This window comes from Scatophagus argus, chromosome 18 (genome assembly GCF_020382885.2).
Source record: "Scatophagus argus isolate fScaArg1 chromosome 18, fScaArg1.pri, whole genome shotgun sequence".
NCBI lineage: Eukaryota > Metazoa > Chordata > Actinopteri > Scatophagidae > Scatophagus > Scatophagus argus.
The window spans coordinates 502,501-517,865 of record NC_058510.1 but is presented as its reverse complement, the minus strand read 5'-3'; the positions used below and the strand labels follow the sequence as shown (position 1 = coordinate 517,865).

The 15,365-nt window shown below is 48.2% G+C and overlaps 1 protein-coding gene across 1 annotated transcript in view; it reads left to right on the top strand.

The window, feature by feature from the left end:
• Window positions 1-10,335: 10,335 nt before the first annotated feature.
• acvr2ba (activin A receptor type 2Ba) overlaps window positions 10,336-15,365 on the top strand; it is a 20,496-nt gene continuing 15,466 nt past the window's right edge. Inside the window, exon 1 of the mRNA XM_046371942.1 lies at window positions 10,336-10,870. Within this exon, the coding sequence (XP_046227898.1) occupies window positions 10,819-10,870 (52 nt within the window). The 5' untranslated portion in view covers window positions 10,336-10,818. The remainder of the gene's footprint in view (window positions 10,871-15,365) is intronic.

Genomic DNA, 15,365 nt, shown 5'->3' with positions numbered 1-15,365 from the left:
TGCACCAATCACCAAGACAAATTCCTAGTAATGTGAAACCTCTTCACTTACAATGGCAATAAAGTCAGTTCTGATTTCTGATTTCTAAAGACCAAACGCTGCAGAGCGTCCACAGCAGGCGCCTGGAGACGTCCGGTTAGCTCAGCGTCTCAGTTTGGATTCAAACTTGTCTCGCTCTCATGTCTGTCTTGACTGAGGTTCCAGCTCAGTCCTGTAGGTGTGTGAAAACATCACAGTCTGTGGTGTCCCTCTGCTGTTGTCCTCAGTGCAGAGCGACAGACAGGCTGTCCTTCGGCTGTCTGTCCTTCAGCTGTCTGCTGTGTTTGTTCTTGTAGAGTCCGTTACAACCTGAGCTCATGGAATCACAGCCTCACTGAGAGCGGGTGACAGAGCGAGGAGGAGATTCTGGATGCCTAGCAACGACCACACACACACACACACACACACACACACACACCAACACACACACACATCCCTGAAGCTTGTCCACAGAGGCAGAAATGCCACACCAGCCTGCAGTCTTTAGAGCCGACTGCTAATTCGGTCAATTAGGACGCCGTTCATCTCGTCAATTAAAGCCTGCGTTCGTTTGTCCAATTAAGTCTCATGTTAACTGATTATCTCGGGGGGAGGGGCAGAGTTGGGGGGGTCTAATTAGGTGGATGTCATCTGCCAAACACATATTAACAAACAAACACACAAGTTAAATGAAACGACTTGTTAAGGAGTTAACTGATGAACACACGGTGAGACTGACAGCTTCGCAAGGTGTGCGTGACTTCCCAGAATGCACAGCTGCAGGGGGTGTTGCTTTGTGCGACCTCTGGACTGCAGCTGTCGTCGGTCCTGACGGATCGATCGCTCTGGGCGGTTCTTCCTGATCAAACCTTTCAGACTCTGTCTCTGTCCTCTCCTCACAGAGAAGACGTGATGGGACCACATGATCAGGGCGGCGAGGACACGGAGGTCACGTGCTCTAAACGTCGACTTTACAGAGGCGTGTTGGAAACTGGACTTCAGCAGGAAGTCTGCTCGCTGTGTTTCCTCCCGTGGTGCGTTCAGTGTGCGGGAAAACGAAAGGGAAGAACCTGCGCTGGGCCTGTTGGAGTAACTGACATTTCACTGAAATGTCAGCGTGGTGCTGCCGTCTCCGTCTCGTGGCGGGCTTCTCGTTCAGCGCCGGTCGTCAGGCCGCGCTGCTGCCAGGGAGACTTTAATTAATGATGATAGTCATTATTTAAAGTGAAAAATGTGGGAGGATTCACTTTGTCCTGTCGCTCCTTTATCTCCTTCTCTTTGTGCTGCCCTTTAATGTGTCACTCAATCACCTCCTGTGATATGACGCCGTCTTTCCTCACGCTCTCTCCAACATCAATTACTGCATCACGCTGGCTTCGTATCGATGAATTAACGTGTCAGCGTGACGATAACACACACACGCACACTCTGCTGTACGAGCCGCATGCTGTTTCCTGTTGTCAGGCTGACTTCTGGAGAACACTGGAGCGTCTGATGAAGATGAAGATGGTGCAGGTCTTGGTGGACCTGCAGGACTGAGTCCCAGTGCTTCTGTGCGCCTCATCACACCGTGTGAATCTGAGGCTGTGGTTCTTCTCTCATAGCAGCAGAGGTCGATTCCGTGACCGTCCTCTTGTTGTCTCCTCGTTTTGTCTCCGTCACGTCTCCCCACTTCCTGTTCCACTCGACCTTCGGAACAACTGCAAACAGGTGATTTCTGGCGTGAGCCTCCTCTCCTCCGGCGTCTCATCTGACCGGTTGTTGGACAGGTTGATGACTCTCGTCTACGCACGTATGCTTTGAGTAGAGACAGAAGAATGAGGTCGCCGAGAGACGAGCCTGAGAGGAAGTTCGATCGGGATGACGTCAAAGTGAAGGTTCGGGTTATTAACAGGAATTTGACAGTTGGAGCTTTTGTGCAGTTTGTGTTTATCCTCTACAGTCGGTTCTGTCAGAACTTCATTTTCAGGTCTGTGAAACAGTCGGATGTGTCTCCACTCGTCCTAACCTGGTGTTCATCTCAGCCTTTCGTTCCTGCCTCTTCTCTCGTTTTGTCGTCTTTGAGATTAATAATCATTTCAGTGAAGTCAGTGTAATTTTCCAATCAGACCAGAGTGACGAGTGTGACTGGAGCTTTTAGCTGATTTATTTTCTCTGCTTCTGACTGGTTCACTAGTTTGACTTTGTCCTGCTGGAAGAATACCAGCCAGACTGTGTGTCCCGTCAGACTTTACACCTTTTTTCCCTCCTGTGTCCTCCACAGTGTCTCACAGAGGACGTGAGGTGACGTGAGGTTTGTGAGGCACGACCAGAACACACCGAGGGCTGTTGTCATCCGGCGTGTACACGTGTTTCTCACGCAGTGAAAATGGAGTAACTCTAAGTGGCATTTGTCTGTCAAACAAATGGAAGGAAGTCTTCCTGTGCTGTTGAAGGCCTGTCCTTACGCCTGCTGTAGGAAAGCTGACGTCGTCTTGGCAGCAGTCGTAGTGCGTGGAGTGAAACTGAAGTCAATGGGGAGGAATTCAACTTGAGTTTGAATATTTGCTGCATTTCCTGAACTTTTGAGGACATTTTTGCCCTGAGGATGCGTCTGCACACAACTCGACGTGACCTTTGGAGACGCTTGACGTTTAGCTTTCGACTTCTGCTGCCGAGGTCTGTGGAAGGCGCTAACCTCCACTGTCAACCTTTTTCCCGGGCCGTGCTGGTCGGAGGCGGCAAACGGCAGCCTGGGAGTCTGAGTTCAGGGCTAAGGAATCAATACTAAATCCACTGTGGAGTCATCTGGAGGTTCAAGGTCTCGCGTCTTTTTTCTCTGGGCCACGTGTGGTTCTCTGCACAAATAAACCTGAAAATCATGTGTGAACAGTCAAATCGACATCACACGAACGTTTCACCGCAGGTTTCGTCTGTAGAATGTGTCCCAGTCGTTAAAAGATCATCAGGTGAAGGGCAGCATCATCTGCATCACTGATCATAACCAAAGCCTGTGGGTCCCGAGCATCAGGCCGGTTCAGCCTGCAGGGATTTTCCCCCAAACAGGCAAACAACTTGAGACGTAAAGGGAGAAATAAAGCAAAGGGGCAAAGCTGCTTTAGTTTTTACATACTGCTAACAATCTCTGAGTACTGCAGGTTTAATTTGTCCCTTTGTTTTGTCCGTCCTTGCTTCTTCGTTTAACATCTCTCTGTCCTTTGTTTCCTCTCTGTTCTCACGGCCACCCTGCGGTGACAGATAACCAAACCACATTAAACTTTTATGCCACTAACCAACAAAGGAAATGGCTTCAGCTGCAGTGTGGCAGCGTTTGACGTTTGGCGATGGAGGGATGAAAGGAACATCAGTGAGGAGGAATACATGGTGACTGAGGCTTTATCAAACACAAAACTGTCACTTTTAAAGGTCATGTGTGGTTGCAGTTTCTGCTCGTGTTCAGCCTCCTCTTCCTCATTTTAACTGCTGAGGTTGTAGCTTTTCCCTTTAAGTTTACTTGTTTTACATCTTAAGGATTCTGAAGCAAAAGCTAATTACACATGACAAGTTGGCAGTTTAAAGCTGAAACAGCTGATCAGCAGACAGCAGGTTTCGGGGCAGGTCGAGGACTTCCAACTGCCCTGACGTGGTTTCCAGGATGTTCAATCCGTCTGTCCAGATGTTTGTGTGGTAAAACCTCAGCAGCATTAAAGGTCAGTCATGGAGTTTAACACGTTGTGATCGGATGTGAACGTGCATCAAGCAGTAGCAGCCTGTTGCTGACCGGACTCTGGGAGGTAGCAGGTCAAACATGCAGAACTAATCTCACAATCCGCTCGGCATGTAAAATGCATGAGAGCGTGGCTCGCTGGGTGTTCGTGATGATAAGGTAATCTGCAGCTTGTCCGGCTGCCCGATGGGCTGGTGGGGCGCTGGAAGGTGAATAAAGTCCACCTGGAAGCTGCACGAAGCTGTGTGCAGCACTGAGGCTTTACTTTGTTTGTAAAGTCATTAAGTCTGCTTGATAGGTCATACAAAAAGAAATTAGTTACACGGGACTTTTCATCGCTCGCCACAGGAGGCGAATGTTGTGGAAGTGAACCAGCTTTACTGTGAGCCGATCGATGTGAACCCGTTGTTTGTTGTGTTTCCATCACTTTCGTGTGGTTGTGTGGGCTGCAGTCTCAGGCTGCTGCTCATTCACCTCTCAACATCAAGTGTTACTAAATATGAAATGAATATTATAATGCAATCAACCAAAGTCACAAGGACCTCTGATGCTGCTGCTGTGTTTATGTGTGTGTGTGATCCGGATGTGGTCGGGTGTGTATTACCTGAAGATCAAACAGTAATCGACTCAGCTTGTGTTTAATCTTCCTGCTAAACATCAGCATGTTAGCACAGTGAACATGTTAGCGTGCTGACGTTAGCGGGTGGCAGATGGACAGATGGACAGATGGACCTGTAAACTGGTAACTTGTCCTGTTTGCGTTGTGGGGACAGAAATATTTTCCCAGACCATTTGCCCTCAAATTAGACAGAAAATCTGATCTCAGCAGGGTGAAACTGAAGGGCAGCGAATTTGATTTGAGTTAAAGTTGCGTCAGTTGAAACACATTTAGCTCCAGACCCAGCAGTTACAGGTCAACATGGCGGTTCGTGTAGAGTCCTGTTTGAGTCACCTGATGAATCTCAGTCAATCTCAGATCAATCTCAACGTGTGCTGGCTTTTAGCTCTGTGTTTGGCCTCCACCTCCGCCTGACGGAAACATCAGTAGCTGCTAAACACTCTGTCCACTGGCTGGACTCTGACTGAGTCTGTCAGCAGGTGAGCAGGTCAGCAGGTCGTGTGCGATGGATTTTTACAACCTGTTTGATAGAAAATGAAAATGACACCTTTAGGGTTCAGTCCCTAAGGCACCGTCCTCCTGACTGACGAAAACACACGTGTGTGTGTGCATGTGTGTGTGTGTATCTTTCCACTGCTTACATGCTCCATTCAGCTCTTTAATATTGCAGCTCTGTGTTTGTGTACGCAGCGGGTGGCCCGTCGCCGCTCTTCGCCTGCAGCTTGCGGCGTATCGGCTGCAGCACTTCATCAAGCCGCTCCATCCTTTTTAAACATGCAAAGCCTGCCATCACATTTACATGCACATGAAAGGCGTCACTGCCAGTAATCAGGTCAAGGCGGGAGATCAGGTGATGCGCTCTGGTTGGCTGCCTTCAGGCCTTTTCACACCAGCTTCAGTATTTTCATATGAAAAACACACATGTTGGTTTTTAAAAAGATGTTCTGCAAACAGAGTCTGGAACTGTGTTGCTTTTTTATTCAAAAGCAGAAGGATTTCATTACTAATCTGAATTAAAGATGTTTTCCTGCTGTGCATCTTTATTAATAATAAGCAGCAGCCTTGCTGTGAGAGATTCTTTTTATGGACTACAGATGAGGTTCAGAGTTGGTGTGAAAAGGCTCTCAGTTTGAAATTTGTCCTGTAAACCTGCTACGCTTTCATTTTTTAGAATCGCTGGTTTTAATGTAGTTAATATTTAATGTTACGTAATAAAGCTGATTACCATTTTTTTAACAGGTTTCAGTGGTGATTGAGAATTAAAATTTTCAGTATGACAGGTGAATGTCTAAGAGTCTCCTCCACCTCCAGGGAGTCTGCTGTCTGCAGAGTCTGCTGTCTGCAGAGTCTGCTGTCTGCAGGGGCTGCTGTCTGCAGAGTCTGCTGTCTGCAGGGGCTGCTGTCTGCAGGGGCTGCTGTCTGCCAAAATTCACCTGTGCCACTAAAATTTGAGTGAATGTCGATCTTTCTTCGATCTTTGTTGTTGTTTTCAGTCAGCACTTTTGAACTGAAACAAAACTTTGCCGTCAGTGTTTCTTGATTATGTTCAGATGTAAACTGCTGTTCACTCCAGTTCACATCATATTCTTTCACTGCTGCATTTCAGACGTTTGCATAAGTAAATCACCTCAGAAGCTTGTTGGAATCACAGACACAGAGGGACAGCAGAAATAACTTGTTCTTCTCTTACAAGGCCACCAGCTCATCTTATAACTTGTTACGTAAAGCTGTTATGTAAGCAGCTGACAGTTTGACAGGGCGACGAGCTATGACTGAGACGAGGGGGACGAGGGAGACGAGGGTGGAGGAGGAGTTCACATTCACTCTTTTCTTCATAAATGATCAGCTTGGAAAGAACAGACTCAGACCTGCTCAGCTGCCACACCTGAGGGTCCAGGCCTCGTGATCGACGCTAACCTGCCAGCTCAACACGGCTGATAAAAATGAAAATGTTAAACTTTGCAGGACAGACTGCAGTGCTGTTGATTGGTTGTGTCCTGTGTCCACGTGGGCTGGTCTGCAGGACTCGCTGGACACAAGATGTAGTGGATGAAGTAACGCCAGCCTAACAGGATGATCCTCCAGTGCTGAAATCAACAGGAAGTCCAGAGAAAAAGAGTTTATTTATAGTAAAATGTGTGAAGTGTACTACAATCACTGCATCTATTATACCTGATGTGGTGGCAACGGTTTGCTGTGTGTAGCTAGGAAGCCAAGTGTGTGTGTGTGTGTGTGTGTGTGTGTGTGTGTGTGTGTGTGTGTGTGGGTGGACAAAGATGTGTGCTTTTTACATCCTGGGGCAAACTAAATGTGAGAGAGAGAGTATGAGACAGAAAGAAACCGTGTGAATATTACATCCTCAGGCAAGTTAAGTGTGTGTGTGCGTGTGTGTGTGTGTCTTCATCAGCAGTGCTTTAAGGAGAATCCATGCATTAGTTATCAGCTCAGCTCTGATTTGCTTGTTTCTGCTCACAGCTCGACTGATGAAACGTCGCTAACGCAGCACACTGCTGTGTGTGTGTGTGTGTGTGTGTGTGTGTGTGTGTGTGTGTGTGTGTGTGTGTGTGTGTGAGAGAGAGAGAGAGAGAGAGAGAGAGAGAGATCTGAATGGTTTTTATATCTTGTACTGGAAATAATTTATATAATTTTTCATGTTTGTTTTGGTCCTTTGCAGCAACAGAAGCCTTAATGTGAACTTTACACCTCATCAACAAATAAGACTAAAAAACAAACTAATTTACATCAATTTTTTTAAAGAGCAACAACAATTATTAAAACCTTTACAGCATTATGAACAGGCTGTAAAAAGGTTCTCTGGGAAAGAATCTGAATTAAAAACAAACCAGACTCAGTCTGCAGCCAGCAGCTCTGAAGTCATGATTGACAGCTGAGCGCTGTTCCTGATTGGCTCAAGTGTGTGGGCGGGAATTCCATGCCGCATCTCCACCTGCTGATCACTACTGCACAGACTCTGGCTCCAAATGATGTCACCAGAACAAGATGGCAGCACTCATATCAGGGATGTTTTGACTGGTGGAGGACAGGAACCAGAAAGTGGAGGAGAGGAAACTGTTTGAGGTGTGGACACGCTGTGGGACTGCTGAGCTGAATCTGATGTGAGCCTGATGACTTATGGGACCAAACTGGACAGGATCTGTGTCCATCTGTCCCCGTCTGACCCTGTCTGGGTCACCTTGGGTTTATCAGATCTATGGGTTTCATTCGATCAACAGGTTTCTGCTCCTGGCTGACAGGAAATGCCACAGAGATGGAGCTTAGCAAGGCAAAGCTACACACACACACACACACACACAGTCTCATTCGTGTTCGTCACTTTCGGGTCTCCCGGATGAGGATGAGGAGGAAGATAAAGAGCCGCATCAGGAAATGTTTCTGTGGTGAAAAGTCAAATGAAGCCTGTGGATATGAAAACTAGAGGAAAGTCAACTGCGACTCCTGAGGTGCATTTCAAGAACCTGATCACACATTCAGCTGTTTAAATCAGTTCACATTCTGATTCTGGATCAGTCTGAGGTTAATCCAGTGTCAGTGGAGCTGTCTGATTGGCTTCTCCATAGCAACAACACCCGAGGCTCATGAGCCTTTTAGTATTTAGAGAATTGTGTGAGGTAAACAAAGAATGTGTTACTTAGACCTGCTGCGACCTGCTACGACCTGCTACGACCTGCTACGACCTGCTGCGACCTGCTACGACCTGCTGCGACCTGCTGCGACCTGATACGACCTGATACGACCTGCTGCGACCTGCTGCGACCTGCTACGACCTGCTACGACCTGCTGCGACCTGATACGACCTGATACGACCTGCTGCGACCTGCTGCGACCTGCTACGACCTGCTACGACCTGCTGCGACCTGATACGACCTGCTAGACCTGCTGCGACCTGCTGCGACCTGATACGACCTGATACGACCTGCTGCGACCTGATACGACCTGCTGCGACCTGCTGCGACCTGCTACGACCTGCTACGACCTGCTGCGACCTGCTACGACCTGCTACGACCTGCTGCGACCTGATACGACCTGCTAGACCTGCTGCGACCTGCTGCGACCTGATACGACCTGATACGACCTGCTGCGACCTGATACGACCTGCTACGACCTGCTGCGACCTGCTACGACCTGGAGTTAGTGTGGTGGTTATTATTCCTGTCTTGCCCACGGGTGACGAGGTGGAAACGGAGCACTTCCTGTGGATTAAAGGTCTGAAGACAGCAGGTGGAGAGCCGTGCAGATTTTAGAGCCTTCTGAGTTTTGGGTGTTGTGGATACAAACTGTCTCAACCTGACGGACTGGTGTCCAGTGAATGCAACACGCTCAGTGTGTTTAACGCCAAACAGAGGAACAGGAACAGCAGCTGTTGGAGGATCTGATAGTGACTACGCACCTGAACGCATCATGACAACAGGAGCTCAAAGACAAAGACACTAAGAAGACTGACAACCCTTGAACGTGTCTCGTGTCTCAGACTTTCAGAAGGGACGCTGAGGTGTGTTTCAGATACGTACATCAGGGGCTCGTGTTGCTCCTGGGTGTCCTGAATGGACCGTCCTTCGAGTTAAACCGCGTCTCTTTGTTCAGGTCTCGCTGCAGACAGGCAGGATGTGTAACGCGGGCCTCAGATCTCAGATCAGCTCACATTCGGCAGATTTTCTGCTGCACCGCGGATGCTCTCATTGTGTAACGTGTGGGTGGACTTCAGTGACGTCCCCACAGAGCCGACACGCGTGTCTTTTTCAGCCGTGTTCTCCACTCACGCCTGAGCGTGTGTGTCTGATGCCGAGCCAGGAATAACACAGCTGTCTGGTTCACGTCTGCGTTTTGTCTGAACTTATGTAACATCAGCTGACGGTCGAGACGCCTCCACCGATTCCGCTTATAGAGACGCAGGTGGACGCCGTCCTGGTGTCCCGACTGCTCGGCCATAGGACTTCAGACACCCCCCCCCCACCTCGTCCTGCCCCCAGCCTGTTGATTACCCATCATGCCTCTGTGTCCTGGAGATGTCCCATGAACACTTCAGGACCTTCTGATTGGTTCAAAGCAGAGTGTGTTTGCCATGAAGTTTGTTGTATTGGATGTGTACTGCGTATGTACTGCGTATGCTTAGTGTTATATGTTCTTATGCAGGTTTTTGCTCGGGGAGGCTTCGACGAGACAAGCTGTCTGCCGCTGTCCTGTTTCAATATGTTTGAAAAGATGCAGGCTGCTGTGGACTCCTGTCCTGTCAGGAGGACGAAGACCAAAAGAAAGAAACTCTGAGTAGACACCACAGAAGAAGAAACAAGTTGTTTCAAAAATGTAACAATCCGTCTCTCTGTCTGTCTGTCAGTCTCTCTCTGTCTCTTTAGGAGCCATTTTGGACTCTGTTCAGTTTGGCTGCACCAAACGCTGTCAAGTTCGTCGGAACAACAGATGACATTTCCGGTCAAAATTATCAAAATAAATGTTACCCACACTGGAACCTGAACGTTTGGTTCTTTTAATGGAAAATCTGTAACACAAGAAAACAAGAATGATGTTTCCCCTCCTGTAAAAAGTGAAATATTTTTCAGCTCAGCAGAAGGAAGTGATCCAGAGCTGCTGCGTACATCATTTAAGGACTGCAAATCATTTTTAACACTAAAAATAATTAAGCTATTAATTTGTAGTTTTTATTGCCAAGAACACACGAATGACACGAGGGATCGACTCTGGTCAGCGCGGGATTCACATCAATAACCAACCCAACCCAAAGTATTTTATTTTGTTATCAGAACAGAGCGTCGCTGACTGTAAAATACATTTCATTTCCGTTTTTTGTTATTAAATGGAGAAACGCTGAATGCTGTTGCTTTATTGTTTAACAGTCACATTTAGAGCTCTTAGAGCTGTGAACAAAGTGATTGTCAGCCTCAAGACTCTCGCCAGTGTTTTATTTTGAAAGAGGAAGCGGGTGGTCGTGGTGCAGCTTGACACATCTTCCTGCCTGATTGTCCCCAGCAGCCCCGACCAGAGAGAGAGGACAAGGCGGTGGAGAGAGCTGCACTGAGCCTCGGAGAGAACGAGAGGACGACGAAGGAGGCGGAGAGACGGGCGGAGGAGAGCAGGCTGCCGGATCCGTTCACACCCTCAGCCGCCTTTTTCTGCGTGATTTTTTGCGGGCTGAGTGTGAGTGACCCCGGGCCGAGCCGCCGCCGCTGTCCGCCCCGCATGGCTCCGGATCCGTTGGGAACTTCTCCGTAGAGCCGTGCGGGTCTGCTGCGTTTCCGAGGAACAGGAGGACGCTGCTGGCTGGATTATCCCACTCAAACAGCGAACAGGACAAAAGCCGGAGTCCGGGCCTGGCTGCGGGTCCTGGTTTTACGCAGCGCGCCCCTCTTTAACTTGTCTTTTTAAATGTTGGAGGAGGACCCGGAGGGCAGCAGGAGTCAAGCTGGCGGCGCAGCGGCGACCGCCTCCAACTAGAGGGAATATGTGGCTCTCCTGGATCACTTGTGCACTCGTGCTGGGAACTTTGTGTGCAGGTAAAGAGGGGCGCGGAGCGGGCCTGGCTGCTCGTGGGCTTTGAGGGTGAAAGGGCTGCGGGTTACAACACAACACTCCTCAGCACTGCTCAGCACCCCCACAGCACCGGAGCTCAGGACAGAGTCTGTCTGCGGGGCTGAGGTTCGTCCTGGACTGACGCGGCTCTCTGAAGTGACTCCGTCTCATTCACCCGGCAGGAGTCACCTCAGACCAGCCTGCGTTTGCATTCACTGTCAGTTGTGTTGGGCTGCAGTTCGGTGTGTGTGTGTGTGTGTGTGTGTGGTTGCAGGCTGCTGCTCTATTGTCTGCTCAGGCATGCAGGCGGATCAATAATCGAGACTCGAGCCTCAGCAATCACCGATCACCGGACAGATGAGGTTTGTTTTGTCTCATCTGTTTTTACCCCCCATCGCCGTGCACGCGCTCCTGCGCTCCGTCCACGCACGTTTTACTACGACACGCGGCGGGCGGATGAATGAAGCAGCTCGTGAGCTCGGTCATGTGGCCTCGTAGTAGTGGAGAGGAGGCGTGTGCGCGTGCGTGCTGGAAAAACACACACACACTTGCAGTGCAATCATCAGGCTGCACGTGTGTGATTTCCTCTCATGTTTTAATATCAGTATCAGACGTCATTTCCGCTGGTCTGTCAGGTGAGATTCCGTCCGTCTGGGCTCCTGTAGTGAGGTTAGTGACCTGCTGGTTTCATCACGTTGTCAGCAGAAGTCACCTGTGACGTTCCTGAAATGTTTCTGTGACGTTCCCTCAATGTTCCCCTGAAGTTGCCGTAATGTTCCTGGGATGTGTCCGCGGCTCTGCAGGTTTAATGTGTGTCCAATCCCGACGGGGCTTCAGCTCTTTCACTCATTTAACTACTAATTGAGGCGTTGGCCAATGAGGGAATGACATTAATTACTGCACTGTGATTGGTTGAGATAATTGTCTAATAAGCAGCTGTCAGCTGATGTTACCTGATGATGAGTTCACTGACCTGCTCACATTTTCTCTGTTCAGTTTGAGCGTTTGTGCAGATGATACAACGTTTGTATTCAAAGTTTGGAAAATGATTGTATTCATTTCATGCTCTCAGTGTGTGTGTGTGTGTGTGTGTGTGTGTGTGTGTGTGTCCGTGTCCGTCCGTGTGTCCGTCCTTTGACATCCTGCTGACTTCTGTACCTGCACATCGTTTTAGCAGTGTGCCAGGTGGTCATTTGACGACCGGTTGTCTCATGCTGTCTCAAGTTGTGTCATGTTGTCTCTGGTTGTCTCATGTTGTCTGTGGTTGTCTCATGGTGTCTCAAGTTGTCTCAAGTTGTGTCATGTTGTCTCTGGTTGTCTCATGCTGTCTCAAGTTGTGTCATGTTGTCTGTGGTTGTCTCATGGTGTCTCAAGTTGTCTCAGATTGTCTCATGTTGAACTCTTCCTGTCGAAAATGAGGGAACATTTCTGAGCTCTTCCTGTTGTTGTCGAGGCCTGAATCGCTGCTCTCTCACTACTCTGACTCCCTGCAGGGCCTGAACACCAGCTGAGGGGGGTTGAGGGGCGCTGAGGGGGCTGAGGGGGGTGCATGATGGGGGATGGGTTGCCTGTAGCTCCAGGCAAGATTTAAAGGACCAGTGCCTGTTTTTTTTTCTCCTCTCAGCTTCCCTAAGATTGATGACATGAGGTCAAGAGGAGGAGGAGGAGGAGGAGGAGGTGGAGGAAAGGGAGGAGAGGGGGAGGTGGTAAGTCTAGAGCAGATCCAGGGGGAGAAATGGATTGTCAATTTGAAATCAGGTTCAGTGTGCTGTGGAGGAGTGTCCAGTGTCTGTCGTTCCTTAGAGAATCAGTGACTCTGGTCTTCTTTTCTTCTGCTGTCGTGTTAGCATGCTGATGTTAGCATGAGAGCTGATGGAGTGGCTGAGACGAAAGGTTATTAAATCTGAAGGGTTTTTTCCTCCAGGCAGAATGAGATGAGGGACTTTAATGAAAAGCAACCCCATCGTCAGGCCCTGATGGAACCACTTCACTTTAATTTTGGACTTTTTAAACCAATACCACTTTTAAACAGTGAGCAGAGGGGCTAGCACTCCAGAGTCACCAACTCTCTGTGAAGCACTTGTAAAAGAAGTTAAAGGAGGACCAACCTCAGGCCCTGGAGGACTGTGATGAGGCTTCACTGACCTCCAAACAAGCTGAGGACAAAGTGGGAGTTTTGCAGAAGGGCGTCCATCAGAGAAGAAATGTCTAGAAGCAGCTTTGAGGGGACATCAACAAACAGACACACTGAGGCACAGACGCTTAGAAAAAGTCCAAAATATGTACTGCACAGATCCAGACTCAGTCCACATAAACCTCAATGACTTACGTCATGTGCTGAACGTAACTTTTATGTAATTTATGAAACATGCTTAGTTCAACCCAAGTCTGGATACTTTTGGCCATGTAGTGTATCTGTCGCTTTGGTAGACATGAACAATAGATGTTGGCTTCAGCACTGAGATGTTCTTGCTTCTCTTCAGGAAAATGTGAACTGAGCATTTAATTTTAATGTTGGTCGTGTTTCTGGAGCTCGGACGTCCTGCAGTGCGTTTCCTGGCTGCTCTCCTCTCTAATGCAGGCCTGTCGCTTAGCTGACCTGCTTTCTCAGCGATCAATACTGTGGGTGGAGGAGGAGGAGGAGTGGACCCTGTTTTCATCATAGCCCCCCTCGACACACACACACACACACACACACACACACACCAAAGCCTGCAGAGGTTTTCTTTGTGTGCTCTGCTGTGAAGTAAAGATAGAAGATGCTCACATGTTGAGAGTGTGCGTTTGGGTCACCGCGGGCTGAACAGCTTTCTGCAGTAGGAATCGAACCTCTGCAGCCGCCCTCAGTGGCTTTAAGACTTTTCACATGAGACGTGACTGTGGTGGAGCTTGATTAGAGTATCAGAGAGAAGAGCTGAGCTGCTTTCAGCTGTCTATTCAAACCACATTTTAGGTTCATTCTGCAGGCTAAAATTGGAGTCTTATCTCAGTCTGGCTCTGGCTGGGTATCATCGCAAAGTTTCAGCAGCGGTGCCTTAACTATGCCGTTTTTATTTTCTTATGTTGGGAAAGTTTGTCTGAATGAAATGAGGTCTGATTTAAATCCTGACTGATTATGATCAAAGAATAAATCAACAACATTATGAATTTTGACCAGACTTTTCACACGAAGGGATCCTGGACTCTGTTAAAGGAGTTTCTCAGGGAACCATATTGGGTCCCTGTGGTTTCAGGATTTGTTCCTGTGGTCCCCGTTTAGAGGATCCACACTGCAGCAGAAAGAGGTGAGCTGTCACTGCAGCTTTACGACTGAGGGGTCGTAAAAGAGAGGGATGGGAGGAGGGAGGAGGGAGGAGGGGATGGAGAGATACAGAGGGGGAGACAGCTTGTAGTTTATCAGTTTCATTAGATTTTATTGATGATTAACTTCCAGTAAACATGGAGGATTCTCAAGAGACAAAACTGGTTAATTTTTAGCTTGGCAGATTTTATGAAGTCTAGTGTGTTCACTCTGAACCAGATTAGTCACAGTGATTAAATGTTATTGATGATTATGTTGTATATTTTGCAATTTGAATGTTCAGAGAGATTTTTAATAAATTGATCTTAGTCTGTCTTAGTCTGCCAGTGAATATAAAACTCATTTTATGACCAGGTCTGTCATCATTGCTGTCTCAGTAACACACACACACACACACACACACACACACACACATTGGCAAACATACAAAACACACAGAGAAACATGTAAAAGTCATTAGCAGGGAGCTGCTAATGTTGTGTTTGTTCAGCCTGCAGCAGGCAGTCACTCTATTAGCACTTTAATAATTTGATTACTGCAGTGAAAACCTCCTTTCTGGGTTTTTAGAGTTAACACGCTGAGACGCACATCAGTTTTTGGTAGATTAAAGTCCTCTGAGCTTCATGAAGATCGGTTGGATTCACAGCGATGCGTTTAAAGAAATAGTCAGGACTTGCATGTTCCCCCTGTGCCGGCGAGGGTTTTCTCCGGCTTCCTCCCACAATCCCAAACACATGCATCAGGTTGCTCTACTTTGCCCCGAGGTGTGTGTGTGTGTGTGTGTGTGTGTGTGTGTCGGCCCTGAGATTAACTGGTGACCAGTCCAGGGTGAACCTGCCTCTCACCTGCAGTCAGCTGGGATAGGCTCCACCCCCGCCGCGACCCTGATGGACAGGCGGTGTAGAAAATGGATGGATGGATGTTTCATGCTTTATTTCTGAAGGTATCTGTTCAGTTAGCCGGTTAACAGCCAAATGTCAAGAGAAACAATGATGATAAAAATATGTGAGTGGAGCATCTTCACTGGTGAGCATCTTTGTGTGCTCGAGCAGGTGGATTTTGTACCTCATGTTATTTTGGGTTTTGGAAGACATTCGAGATGTCTTGATGAAAAAGGGGATTAAAGGCTTGTTGCACCCAAGTTACAGAAAAACTCATCAATATTTGCTCCGCCCCAG